The sequence below is a fragment of the Gnatocerus cornutus genome, chromosome 3, assembly GCF_029298725.1.
Source record: "Gnatocerus cornutus isolate USDA-ARS CGAHR chromosome 3, icGnaCorn1.1, whole genome shotgun sequence".
NCBI lineage: Eukaryota > Metazoa > Arthropoda > Insecta > Coleoptera > Tenebrionidae > Gnatocerus > Gnatocerus cornutus.
Window position 1 is genome coordinate 15,627,678 of NC_142235.1, and position 13,309 is coordinate 15,640,986.

The 13,309-nt window shown below is 37.6% G+C and overlaps 4 protein-coding genes across 5 annotated transcripts; 2 read left to right on the forward strand and 2 right to left on the reverse strand.

Moving 5' to 3' along the window:
- The first annotated feature begins 1,128 nt into the window (after positions 1-1,128).
- Positions 1,129-3,473, forward strand: aspr (asperous). Of its 2 annotated transcripts, none has more exons than XM_088031953.1 (5): positions 1,129-1,235; positions 2,042-2,359; positions 2,404-2,880; positions 2,924-3,113; positions 3,165-3,473. In XM_088031953.1, the coding sequence occupies exons 1-5, from the start codon at positions 1,178-1,180 to the stop codon at positions 3,304-3,306; spliced, it is 1,185 nt and encodes a 394-aa protein (XP_087888079.1). In that variant the 5' UTR covers positions 1,129-1,177; the 3' UTR covers positions 3,307-3,473. The 2 variants fall into 2 exon arrangements, with proteins under 2 accessions (XP_087888079.1, XP_087888078.1); XM_088031952.1 differs by having other exon boundaries at positions 1,138-1,457.
- Positions 3,474-3,944: 471 nt separating this feature from the next.
- Positions 3,945-4,889, reverse strand: LOC148177431 (replication protein A 32 kDa subunit-like). Its single transcript, XM_088033335.1, has 6 exons — positions 4,869-4,889; positions 4,731-4,823; positions 4,572-4,685; positions 4,334-4,528; positions 4,080-4,291; positions 3,945-4,029 (listed from the first exon to the last, which is right to left on the reverse strand). The coding sequence occupies exons 1-6, from the start codon at positions 4,887-4,889 to the stop codon at positions 3,945-3,947; spliced, it is 720 nt and encodes a 239-aa protein (XP_087889461.1).
- A 239-nt stretch (positions 4,890-5,128) lies between these two features.
- LOC148177432 (uncharacterized) lies at positions 5,129-6,677 on the reverse strand. The gene has a single exon (XM_088033336.1). The coding sequence runs from the start codon at positions 6,668-6,670 to the stop codon at positions 5,129-5,131; it is 1,542 nt and encodes a 513-aa protein (XP_087889462.1). The 5' UTR covers positions 6,671-6,677.
- A 3,279-nt stretch (positions 6,678-9,956) lies between these two features.
- LOC148177433 (uncharacterized) lies at positions 9,957-12,452 on the forward strand. The gene is made up of 3 exons (XM_088033337.1): positions 9,957-11,104; positions 11,276-11,301; positions 11,354-12,452. The coding sequence occupies exons 1-3, from the start codon at positions 10,058-10,060 to the stop codon at positions 12,450-12,452; spliced, it is 2,172 nt and encodes a 723-aa protein (XP_087889463.1). The 5' UTR covers positions 9,957-10,057.
- Positions 12,453-13,309: the final 857 nt, after the last annotated feature.

Consider the following 13,309-nt stretch of genomic DNA (forward strand, 5'->3'; position numbering starts at 1 on the left):
AACAGAAGATTCTTCAAATTTATTTTATTCCCTTTGATTCTTTGGGCTGTTGGTACCAATAAGAAATGGTCTTTATATCTTTGCTTTGGATTATTTAAATCTTCATAAATCTGTCTTAGTCCTCAAGTTTCATCGAATTCCGGAGATTCCATTTAATTTTTCGGATTTATCACGATTTTTATTCCATTTCTCTTAAATACTTCAGATTCCTTGAGCCTTAAAAAATTGGAATAGATAGCAAAAACGCTTCTACCAATTTTTTTTCATTCTGTAACTTCTATTTTTAAATTTATCATTTTTTTGCAAACAGAAAAATGAGAAAAAAAAACTACAATATCGAGAAAGCCTTCGGGAAAAGTAAAATTATTATAATAAAATAGAACAAGAAAAAAGAAATGAGGAAATATTAATAAAGATAACAAAAATAAGCAATAAAAAATGAATGTTTAACAATAGAAAACAGGTAAGAAAGAAATAAGAAAAAGAAAAGATGATCGCACGTAATAAGAAATTGAGAAAGAAACATGGAAACGGAACAAATTAGAGAAAATAAAGAAGAAATAGAACAATGTGGGAAAACAAAATTCAAATAAAGAAAAAACAACTGCAAGTCAAGGCTGCCACAATACTGGAGAACAGGAATCGCCTATTCGTAATATTACACAATATAGAAATCGAAGCTCCGAATCTGTAAATATAGAATCAGAAAAAACACGTTTTGTTTGCACTATTCCTCGCCTAAAAGAGCCACAGCGATGACCAAACTCTCCACAACGCGGAAATCTGACAAAGCCTCCCAGTCGCTTTAATTATCTTAAAAAATAGGTCGTACTCTCATTGTTAAATCAATTCATCAATCGCTCACCTTGATTCTAAGGTCGTCACAACCAACGCTAAATATAGTCGTACCGTAAGTACTTCTTCAGAAGACGCCAATAAACAATTCCCGAAATCTGTCAAATTGAAAACCCACATCGAAATTTTCGGAAAAAATCTCAAAATTAATCACAATATCCGTAAAGTCGCGGCGACCACACCAAATAAGTAAAATTTTATTTACCTATTGACATTGTGATGTAATAATAAGACACCTACTGCATCAAGGAGGGAGAAGAATTTTTCAAAAGACAAACATAAACCTTCGGTGAATAGAGTCAGTGTTCTTGTAACTTCTAAGATGGGAACTACAATGTTCGGTTTTTTGGTGCTGTGCCAAGTGCTGGTGTCGACTTTAGGTGAGCCCTCTTATTATGCCAACTACAGAGGATATCCGTCGTACTCGAGTTACTCTTATTACACAAATCCATTTCGACGTTTTTACGATTACTACACCAATACACCTTATAGAAGTGCGAAAAGTTATGATTACAGACCTGCTACTACGTACGACGATGACACTGTTTATGTCACTGATATGTATGGCAACACGAGGGTGTCTTCGGCGAGGAGCCTACGAGGTTTGACTACTAAGCATTTCGTCCATGACTAATTTTCTCTTAAAAAATCACTCTGCGATAGGCTGTGGAATATGTACATATAAAGCTACGACATACGTCTTCAACCCCCAAATAAGAAATAACACACTTAAACTACGACACTCTTTACAAGGTCCCGACGCACTTCATTACATAATTTTCATCTACAATGTATTCTTTTGTTTTTTACGACCTTGTGTGCTTTGTGAGTAAACGTGGAGGTGTGATCACAAAAGTTTCTGCAAATGTTAATGTATGCATTTCCGTAATTATTTCTTCGATGATCGATTTATAATTGTCAAAAATTATCGATCGTAGGCGTGCTCAAATTGTAATATCCAATCGTGGGCCGAAATCTAATTTTCATATTGTTATTTATTATAACTCCTTTAATTACTTCCTATAAATAAAACACAAAATTATCAGTTGAATCGGCCTTGGAGACTGATTTGGGCGTCGTTGATTGACTCACACGCATTCTTCTATTTCTTTCTTTCTATTGGCACAACATAACACACAAACATACACTTTTGTTAAAATAGGAAAGTCTAATTTCTTCTTCCCAGCGATGGCGTATGTCTCTTCCTGCTCCGGGAATACCTGCGGGCAGAACGCCCAATGCTCCATCATCGGCGGGCGCCCCGTCTGTTCCTGCTTCCGCGGGTACCTCGGTGATCCCCTTTCCCACTGCACCCGAGCTGAGTGTTTAGACAACTCCGAATGTCGTGGTCATTTGACGTGTCGCAGTGGGCGTTGTATCAATCCTTGCGACGGCACGTGCGGCGCCAACGCTCTCTGCAACGCGAAGAACCACCTACCAGTCTGCACGTGCCCGCCTGGGTACACAGGAGACCCTTTCACTCATTGCCGTCGATTCGATCCTTGTAAGTTCTGCTTTGGTACGACCACGACTTATCGTTTCTTGTAGCCGAGTTGTGTCATCCGAGTCCTTGCGGATCTAACACTCGCTGCGAGGTGGTCAATGAAACGCCGACTTGTAAGTGTTTGCCGGGGTACCACGGATCGCCCATCACCGGATGCCGACATGAGTGCGATAGTGACACGGAATGTGGGCCTTCCATGGCTTGTTTGGAGTTCAAATGTCAGAATCCTTGCTCCCAATGTGGGAAGAACGCGGAGTGCGAAGTGAGGAACCACCGTCCTGTTTGTACCTGTCCGAAAAACTACTTCGGGAATCCTTTGGTGTCGTGCCAACCGGAATGTTACGGAGACAGTGATTGTCCTTCCGGACGTCCCGCTTGCTTCTACGGGATTTGCAAGAACCCTTGCGACGGGGTGTGTGGCGTCAACGCCAACTGCGAGCTTCGAGGACTCACCCCGATTTGTTCCTGCCCTAAGGATATGACAGGGGATCCTTTCATCAGCTGCAGGCCTTTCGAAAAAAGTAAGAATGACTTAAACGTAGGAAGGTTACTTATGAATTTTAGGGGACTTGTGCGAGCCTAATCCCTGTGGAGAAAACGCGAGATGCGAGCCAGGATACGACAGGACCAACAAGGAACGACCAGTCTGCACCTGTCATCCAGGATTTGTAGGAGATCCTTTGACTGGATGTCGTCCTGGAGAGTGCACCGAGGACTCCCACTGCTCGGATTCCAAAGCCTGTATAGACTACAAGTAAGATTTGGGAGTACCAAGGAGGAACTTGATAAAATTTTCTTCTTGCAGCTGTCAAAACCCGTGCAGAGGCCAATGTGGAACCAACGCCGTCTGCAATCCAAGACGTCACATCGCTGTTTGCACGTGCGCTGATGGATTCAACGGAGATGCTCTTAGCAACTGCAACAGAATCCAAGGAGGAACCTACTAACGAATTTTTTTAACCCCAAAAAACAAAATACTCAGTACTATCATTGCCATATTTATTCGATCTGGTCCACAGTACCAAGATCTAAAATTCCACAAAAAGTAAAAAGACCAAAATAATATTTTTGTTAATGTATTTCTAGAACACTTAATAAAATCAATCCGTTGCTTGTTGGAAGTTCTGCTTGGTGCTTCCTTATCCTTATTTTTCGAGCATCTAATCACGAAACCATCGATTTAGTACGCCCAAATTTTTTCAACGTCAAAATTCTGACATTTTTGTCATGGATTTAAAATCACAGTTTCTCACCCTTCTCGAACAAAATCAGAAGAAAATTGCTTGGTCCCTTGGAGGTTGCCTTCTCCTCTACTTTTCGTTCAAGATGTTCCACCACAAACCAGCGAAGAAACCAGAATTAACCGCAGAACTGATCAGAAGGATCATCAAGGATCTGCCTTTTGATTGTAGAACCTCCGACACCAATCTCAGACTCAAAGATCTACTTGATGAGCTAAAAGACCTGAATGAAGACGAAGAATGGAAGGAGCTGATAACGAGCGTCAAGAACTTCTACGACGAAAACCGTGAAATGTAGTGCAATGAAAGAAATAAAATCAAACAAACGCAAAGTTGTATTTCGTTTAAGGAGAGAGAGCAACTTTCAAATGTTCTTGGTCAATACTGTAGTAAATAATCCCTTGGTTGATAAGGTAGTCCAAAGCTTGGCTACAAAACGACTCGTTTGATCCTTAATTTTAACCTCGCGAAAATCTTACTTAACATCATGTCCTTGGTAAGATGGAAACTGCCTCAAAATACTCCTTTTGGTGATTCCAACTTCTGAGCACTCGCTCCTCACGATGTTGTAAACTAACCGTTGAAAATCGTTGAATTGTGGCTCCTCCATCACTCCGTCGTCGTTCTCCGCATCTTCAGACATAGCCACTGAGTCAGCCAGAGCCGCACCTGACGTATTTGCCGAAGCGATCTACAACCAATCTTACTCTTTCCTCCGCCAGTTCGTTATTACCTGTTTCTTCATCCTTGCTTTGGCTTCCAGAACATAGTGCAAAGCTTGAAGAAGATGATTGGTGATGACGTTAGCATCATCCACTGGAATCACTTTCAACATGACCACCTCTTTGCCGCTGTCTTCGCTGCGCGGAAACCCGAAAACTTTCGCATAGGAGTTTTGTTTTATTTTGCTGACTTTAGTCGTAACCTCCTACAGAATTTGTGAGTTTGTTTCAAAGTAAGGTGGATCTTACCGCTTGTGTTTCTAAGCGCATTACTCCTTTAATGGAACCGCTATGGTCTTGTATCTCGCAAGAAATTTCGAGAGAGTTGATTTTTAGTTTGCGAATTACGCCAACGAGCCACACCTATGAAAGTATTTGAGCACATGGAAAAAAAAAGAGGACACGTACGATTTGAATAGAAATGTCGCAAATGCGGAACACTGTGTCTTTACATGATAAAATCTGTCCGACAGTTGTTGGAACTGTGGCTTGGCATCGGGGCTAAAATCGAGACTAGAAAGAGGACGATTCTAAAAAGGGACTTACCGTGGAGGTCTGAGTCGCCATTTTGATTCAGGAAGGAACTGGAACGGGAGAAAGGGATATATTAGAATTATAGTCCAATAAAGTCAAATTTGCAGTAATTAGTCATTTAAATCAATTGGGATTTAGTCAAATTAGTCCAGTTGGTCATATGGGAACGAAAGGGTAAAATAAAACTAAGGGAATGACGGCAAACATTTAATATAAAATAGAAACAAGAATAAAAAACACAGACAATAAAAATGACTTTATTCAACCCCCATCTATTCCGCAAGAGTAGGAATCTTCCACATCTGAATCACCTCAGCTGCATCCGCCATCCCTTCAGTATCCACCTTTTCCAACATCTCCAGGCTCTCCAACCCCAAATTCATCTTAATGAGCAACTTCGCCTCCTCTAACTCACTCCCGCCCTCCAACTCTTCCGTAATTGTACACCACGCCGGCAAAGACAACAATATCTCCAGCATCTCTGATATTAGAGGAGCTCGACACTCCTTCAAGACTTTGAGCCACTTCAAAGAAAGACTCTCAGTTTGGATGTTCCTCAACGCTATATTCACATCGTTGACTTCTTGTTGAAGGCCTTCGCATTTTGCACAGTGAGTGTGGTGAAGATTATGGAAGGCAGCGTGAACTTGCTCGAGATCCAACGACTGGGAAAGGATCCACTTGTAGGTGTCAAAACCTTGAAACTGTTCAATCAGAGGATCTAAGTACCTCACTGCGCGGGTGTAGGTACAGCGGATGATAATTCGGATGTCTTTAAAGAGCGCGTCGATTTCAGATTGTTCCACCTTGACTTGGGCGGAGGTTGTAGCAATTTGGTAGTTCAAGAAGTCAAAGGATGGCAGAGGAATGTAGTTCCTATCTTCGTACTTTTGGAAGACATCGCGAACTCTGAGAAGGTAGTCATAGTAGGATACAGCGTTGTTGTCGTGAATTCTCATACTACTGATGATCTGGTAAATCTCTGCCATAAAACTAAGAAAAAACCTTTGATCAATATGGGAAAAGAAGGCTCCAATGCACCTAGGGAGGCACCGATAAGGCAGTAAGTACGAGTTAATCGAGTCGAAGTTAGAGACTAAAAATTTCACGTAGTCGCTTGCTAAAATATGAGTGTCGCTTCGTAACCATTTTTTGTACTTCATGACAACTTCTCTGGCAAGGGTGGAGTGTCCGCTGAGCCCTATAAGAGTCTCTCCCAGTTTCGTCACAGATTTGATAACATCTCCTGGGAGATAATCAAGAAGAACATCAAACAAACGGTCCAAGAAACCATCGCTGTAGGGAACATTAAACACTCTATGGGGACACAGAATTTGCAAGCTACCAACGTAACCACTTGAGCCCCCCACACTTGTAGCATCTTTGTAACAATAGTCCCCACAGAACCCCACCACCTTCTCCAACAACTCAAACTTAGCCAAACTCTCCGTAATCTGTCTCTCCGGAAGAAACTCCACCATACGGTGCTGCACCCCAATCTCTCTATGGAAGAACTGCAGCAACATCGGCCGTTTGTCGTTTTTAGTATTCGGAAACAAACAAGACACGTATCTGACCCCCACCAAGTCTTGAAAGAGTTGTCGGAACGCTTGGCGACATAAAAACGTAACTGTTAACTTTTCCGCAATGACAAAAGGATTGTTAAAAACGATGTTATTAAACCGCCTCTTGTACTTCTCGTAAATGGGGCCCTCGGTTATTTTAAAAATACCAAAAATGGTGTGGACTAAATAATCGAAAGTGGTTGCTTGGAACTTTGATAAAACTGCGCTGACCTCGCCCTCGGTGTACATTTTAGGGTTGCCTTCAGCCATCGTCAAGGGGGCCCCACTAAAATCATGGAATGGACGAGTCGCAGAAAAATATTGGCGAGGGTTCTAACGAAACCTTACCTGCAGTGAAGAGTCCTCGAAGTCTTCCTTTCTTCAGTTTTTAACACAAATCGTTTGTTTACACCACACAAACCACAAACAGAGGGGAACAGGTTAGAATTTCAAAAACACGCACTACTAAAGTTTTACAGTTAAATACGCAGTTTGCGCACGCGCCCTTAAGGATCGATGGAAATAGAGGGCTTTGATTGGTGGGTAGTGTGCACCAAAGGTTCTCAACTCAAGGGGTAGAGCTGCGACCAACAAAAGTTTAATTTTAATTGCGCGTTTTTTATTTTTTAACAGACCCACACTAGCCGACGGGTACTATCGAAGTACTTTTACAAGAACCCGTGTATAATTTACTGCGTCAAATATTTTTTTTAGTTTGAATTTAGTATACCCACTTAGGCGGCTTTGCATTCGAATGTTATTTTCGCGTTGCGTCGTGTCAGTAAAACAGGTGCTTCAATTTTTACAGAAAAAAGTGTTTTATTGTGTAAACTGGACAATTCTAGTGCTTCAAAATGTTTTTGGAGTGTTCCGAACATTTGAAGCAGGACGAAAAGGAAATTAAATATTAGTGTTTCAATTTTTCCAAAATTTTAAATTTTGCGGGTCGGTTCATTATTGGGGGGTGGTCACTTATAGAGTTGATCGTATTTTTTTTGTGAAATAAAAATGTTGGGAGATTTTGACAGTTGACAGTTGGCACACTAAAAACACTAAATTCCTACGCAAACTTCGTTGACAGTAAGTGAGCACATTTTGTTATTTTAAATTTCGCGCGTATGGAACACTTTTTATCTCGTAGATATAGTGACTTTTCTGTCATTCAATCTCTCACTGTACGATCTATATTAACAAAAATTTTTTAACATATTTTTTAGTATATTGTCGGCTTAAGTTGTTAAATCCCATTTTTGGATAAAATGCGTTTTTAGGCGACTTTAACAAAAAATTGCATTTTTAGATCTCAAAAGCGGACGAAAAATAATCGTTTTCTGACCGCTTTCATTTTCGTCCGTACTTGGGGGGCGCCATCTACGATAATTTTTTATCTTACATCATAATACCGACATTTCCTCCAATTTATAAAAATTTGGGTAAAATCACATTGGCAAACTGCAGTAAAGTGCAACAAAGACGTGTTGAGTTATTGCGACCAAAAAGTGCTATTTTGCCCTCGTCTTCGTTCAGAAATAAAAAAAAAGTTTGCCAAGAAAAAAGCGCGTTTTTAGCTTTAATACACAAATATCTAAAAGTATAAAGGAAAACCAAAAGGTTTAGCGTTGGATTCTTTTATGTGTTATTATTTCAGAATTAAAAACATTTTATTTTCACTTCTCAAATTTTCAAATCTCAGATTTAACGACAAGTATGTGAAAAATTAAAATTTCCTGACCTCCGTTGAAAGAATTTAAAATCGACTTTGCAACTTAACGACTTAAGCCAATGTTATTCAGTTTAATTTATTAATTAAATGTTGTAAAATTTGGCTATTTCGTTCGGTTTATATACCCTTAAAACAAGTGTATTTCGTCTGATTAGCTTAAGTTTGCCGTGAATTTAGTCTAAAACATACAGACCAATTAAAAAAAATTGAGATTTAGTCAGTTTAAACATAATATTGGCAGTTAACTAAACTAACTAACTTTATCAGTTAGAAAAAAAATAGAACCTCCAGCTGATTTCAACCAGAACCGGCGCATCCACCAATTTCGATTTGTGGCAGTTATTTTATTTTAATGACCGAGTCTAAGCATTTACATTATTGGAAACACAATAGATATATTAATGTCATGTTTCTCTAAACAAACAACTCTAATGGGTATCTAAAAAATTAGACCAATCCATTTTATTACTACAAAAAAAAACGAAAACACTGAGAGCACCGAAATGAGTTTCCGACTCCTCGTCTTCATTTACAAATTCTACAGTGTTCTAGCAATAACACCTTTTTCCATCAAAACCAAGAAATCGACAATATGGCACAAATTGTACTCAGCTTTAACAATCCTTGCAATGTTTTTCAGTTTTGCTATGGCAGCACAATACCGCAACTTCTATCGTAATTTTATCCACATTAAACGAGCAATATGTTTTATAATGGATATTGGGCTTGTGGTTTTCCATATGTACATCGTACTTTCGCCCAATTTTCTAAAAACGAAACAATGGGCACTTTTGATTGAGAAATTAAAACAGACCGGGCACAACCGTCGCAGGAATTATAGTAAAGTACCATTTTATCTAGGTTTTCTGGTGGCTCAAATTTCCTTCATTTTTGTTGTAAGTTACACTGCGTACGTGTGGTCGTTTTATCGTCGGTTCAATTATATGAAAAGTTATTGGGTTCTGTTTTTACAATTCTATTTTGTTTATTTGTACAACTTTCTTTTGTGTCTCATCATGAATCTTCTTCTATCGAGATATAAGTATCTGAGCAGTGTTCTTGGTCTCCAGTTGGAAAAACTGAAGAATGGAACTAAAAACTTAAAAAGTCTGTTTTCGTCTATACACAAAAGTCAGTATTTTGTCTACGTTCTTAAGGACACTGTCCATCTTTTTAATGACATTTTTGGTTTTCCCATTGCTCTTAGTGTTTGTATAAATGGTATGAACATTTTAAATTATCTAGATTATAATGTACTTACAAGCCAAAATCAAAAAATCTCAGAGGAGCTAAAGCTGGGAATTCTAATTTCGAACATGATAGTTATGTTGACAAATTCGGTAATAATCTATTTTTAAGCAGGCATTGTTAGTTTTTGAAGTGTTACAGATAAGCACAGCGTCAATGATTTTTATGAGTGATTATATCTCTAAAGAAGCTGAAAAAATTGTGTCTTTATCTCTAGAAATGCGACAGTTTGTCTACAAGAGAGAAGAATTGAAGATTCTGAACAAATTCACGACGTACGTGGTGAATAACTTTCCGGATATTTCAGCAGCGAGGTTTTTTATTATCAATAGAACGACGATTTTGGATATTTTGGGGACGGTCGTGACTTCAATTATTATTATGATACAGTTTCAAGTGATGGAAAAAAAATGAAATAATATGATTTTGTTTATCATTAATAAATTATTCTTTTTTTTGTTGTAAAATGTTTGCACAAGTGTTCCTTATTTTATCTAATCTTGAATATTGAAAATAAACACTCTTAACGCAGTTAATTTTTTTTATCTAAGAGTACACATAAGTTGTCTCATATCAAATTAAACTTATACATATAAATTCTATAAATAGTGACAATTTGATTAGAATTTGTGCAGTAGTGTTTTGGGTCTGTGTTTCTGGTTGAAATGGGGCGCAGCAAAAAATCTTTCTTCAGACTCGAAAATAACACTAATCTAGGTATTATCGATACAAACATCCACGGTGTTGATAACTATGATTGGGATGGCAGTTCACGCCCAGATCGTAACCTTAAACACCTAAAAATACCACCAAAAGGTCATGTCGAGAGAAGACAAGAACTGAACTATTACGCCAGCAACTGTCCTTTCACAATGACTTTAACTTTCTCGGATGGATCAATTGATGAATTTCGTGTTTACCAGAAACATGCTGTTGGCGGTAAAAAAGGTTTTAAACCCATCAAACAATCCCATGATTTTGAATATGATGTTAACAGTGATGTTCTTATCGTAAAAGTTAAGAACACTGCTCAACAGCTCCAGAACGAAAAAGCAGAAGAGAAAAACAAAGAAGGGGAAGCGATGATGAAGAATCAACAATATGAAGCTGCGATGAAGCTGTTTGATGTAGCTCTAAGCATGGCTAATCATAGCTCCACTATAAATTCTATTAAAAAGAACAAAAGCGAAGCCTGTACTCAGATCGGAAAGACAGACTTCAAAGACGCTTTAATTCTGGAGGAGCAAGATAAACCAGAAGATGCTAAAACTAAGTTTGAAAAAGCTGAGAAAATGTTCCAACAAGCCACAAATCTAAACAATTCAGCTGATTGTCAACAAAATTCAAAAATGGTTGCTTTGAAAATTGAAGGAAACAAACTTTTTAATGAAGGCAACGATTTAGAAAAAGAAGCTTCCACGTCGTCTGATGCCGCTCAAAATAAGTATAAAGAAGCTCTCGATAAGTACGAAAAAGCTGCGCAAAAGTTTGAAGAAGGAGCGAAGTTGGACGCGCGATTTGACGACAGTGTTAAGGTTACTAAAGAAGTTATGGAAAGCCTAAAGAAAGTGGTCAGTGAAATTGATGAAGCTGTCTTGATGACGAAGATTAATGAAGTGCATGTTGATGAAGAGAAGCAGGAGGAAGAAACGGTCGAAGTCGTTACCAATACGAATTTCACAGAACAAGTTGATGTAGTTGTTGACTTGCAATAAAATAAAATAGAAATGTTTTGATTCACTTCCCTTTGATTTTATTGGTATTTTGTTCTCTTTACTTTTCTTTGTACTCTTTTTTTCATTATTCAATGATTTCCGGGTATTTCACCAGCGAGATTAATCAATAAGTTTCTTCTTTATCACACTTAAAATTCTTTATCTAAGAGCACAATAATCTTATCTAAAAAAACGTATCCAATCTAAAACTGATCAGTGTTTCTGATGTCTTATGTGATTTTGAATCTTCCTCGTGACCAACATGGGTAACGCTAGCGGCCGAAGAACTAACGAGACTTACTTTGAACTTCACAACGATACCCACCAAACCATCATCAACACCGAAACGTACGGTATAGATAACTACGATTGGGATATCAATTCAAATGCGCGCCCAGATAACAACCTTCGTGGACATAGAATACCACCCAATGGATCTATTCGCAGAAGAGAAGAGGTTCATGCTCCAGCACGTAATTGTGCCTTTAAAATGAAATTAACATTCTCTGATGGAACAGTTGATGATTTCCGCATTTGGCAAAAACACGCAATCGGTGATGCATCTGGTTTTACAACGTACAATAAATGTCACGATATCAGTCACAACCGATCAGGACACAACACTCTTGTTGTCAGAGTTAAGAATACTGCTCAACAGCTCCAGAACGAAAAAGCCGAAGAGAAGAACAACGAAGGGGAAGCGATGATGAAAAACCAACAATACGAAGCTGCGATGAAGATGTTTGATGTAGCTCTAAGTCTGGCTAATCAAAGCTCCACTATAAATTCTATTAAAAAGAACAAAAGTGAAGCTTGTACTCAGATCGGAATGACAGACTTTAAAGACGGTTTTGTTTTGGAGAAGCAAGATAAACCAGATGAAGCTAAAAATAAGTTCGAAAAAGCTGAGAAAATGTTCCAACAAGCCACGAATCTGAACAATTCATCTGGCTGTCAACAAAATTCAAAAATTTTTGCTTTAAAGATTGAAGGAAACAATCTTTTTAATCAAGGAAATGATTTAGAAAAAAAAGCTTCCACAATGTCTGATGGTGATAACTACAGTGAGGCTCAAAATAAGTACAATGAGGCTCTCGATAAGTACGAAAAAGCTGCCCAAAAATTTGAAGAAGGTGACAAGAAGGACGCGAGTTTTGCCGACAGTATTAAGGTTACTAAAGAAGTTATTGAAAGCGTGAAGAAAGCGATCAGTGAAATTGATAAAACTAAGTTGAAGATAATGTTAAATGACGTACATGTTGATGAGGAGAAGCAGGAGGAGGAAACAAGCGAAATCATTATCAATACGAATTTCAAAGAACATGTTGATGTACCTACTGACTAAAATAAAATAGAACAATGTATTGGTGATGTTTTGTTTTACTTTTTCCCACGCTCGTGTGTGTTTTCTTTCTTTCCTTTGTTTTCGATAAAAATATTTAGATTCTTTTACTTCTCTTTGTGCTATTTGTTTCTTTCTTCAATGTTTGAAGCTGTGCTATTACATAACTAAACTTGAGCTCATTACAATTGGTTCACTCATTAAAAAGTTAAGTTGGTAGCAGTTTTTAGCGATTTTTTTGGTGACAGGTGGCAGCCCAAAAGTTTGTCTTTGACGCAACGGTGATATGCTAATTGTCCTGGGCAACATTGTCAAAACTTGAAAAAATTCTATTAAAATCTCTTTTTGCAACAAAATTTTAATTAATCACTGATTAACAAACTCAACTTTGACAATGTGTTATTCTAAAAACTCGTTACATTCAATTTTTCCCTAATTTTCTTCCGAAAGAATTGAAAGCCTGATATTATTCGAAATTAACAAAGTCCAACTTCTTATTTTACCTTTTATTTTATTTAAGAGTTGAATTCATTCTTTTCTTTGTTATTTTTATCTTCATTTATTTGATGGTAGACTAAACTTATTCTTGTTTTTAAAACTAGAATCATTGGACATCTTGAACTTGGAAATTCTCGGATTGCTTGTTTATATAAAATTTCTAATTTTTGCAAATAAATTTTAATTTCAACGAATATTTATATTGGTCAAGAGGTTAAACAACATTGTTTAACGTCTGTTTATTAATTCATGTTGCAAAAATTGCATTTATTAACACGTACATAGCTAACGGGTGATCAAATTAATTTATAAATCTTTTCATTTAATTATTTATAAAAACTAATTTAAAATATTTTTTTCTC

Bases quoted from the DNA above. Each gene is read 5' to 3' on its own strand.
- aspr (XM_088031952.1), top strand. From the start codon at position 1,178: ATGGGAACTACAATGTTCGGTTTTTTGGTGCTGTGCCAAGTGCTGGTG. The intron at 2,881-2,923 runs GTAAGAATGACT...TATGAATTTTAG, and splicing joins CTGCAGGCCTTTCGAAAAAA to GGGACTTGTGCGAGCCTAAT. The intron at 3,114-3,164 runs GTAAGATTTGGG...TTCTTCTTGCAG, and splicing joins AAAGCCTGTATAGACTACAA to CTGTCAAAACCCGTGCAGAG.
- LOC148177431 (XM_088033335.1), bottom strand. From the start codon at position 4,889: ATGGCGACTCAGACCTCCACG. The intron at 4,824-4,868 runs GTAAGTCCCTTT...TCTCGATTTTAG, and splicing joins TGGCGACTCAGACCTCCACG to CCCCGATGCCAAGCCACAGT. The intron at 4,030-4,079 runs GTAAGATTTTCG...GTCGTTTTGTAG, and splicing joins TACCAAGGACATGATGTTAA to CCAAGCTTTGGACTACCTTA.
- LOC148177432 (XM_088033336.1), bottom strand. From the start codon at position 6,670: ATGTACACCGAGGGCGAGGTCAGCGCAGTTTTATCAAAGTTCCAAGCA.
- LOC148177433 (XM_088033337.1), top strand. From the start codon at position 10,058: ATGGGGCGCAGCAAAAAATCTTTCTTCAGACTCGAAAATAACACTAAT. The intron at 11,105-11,275 runs TAAAATAAAATA...TCTTTATCTAAG, and splicing joins ATGTAGTTGTTGACTTGCAA to AGCACAATAATCTTATCTAA. The intron at 11,302-11,353 runs GTATCCAATCTA...GTGATTTTGAAT, and splicing joins ATAATCTTATCTAAAAAAAC to CTTCCTCGTGACCAACATGG.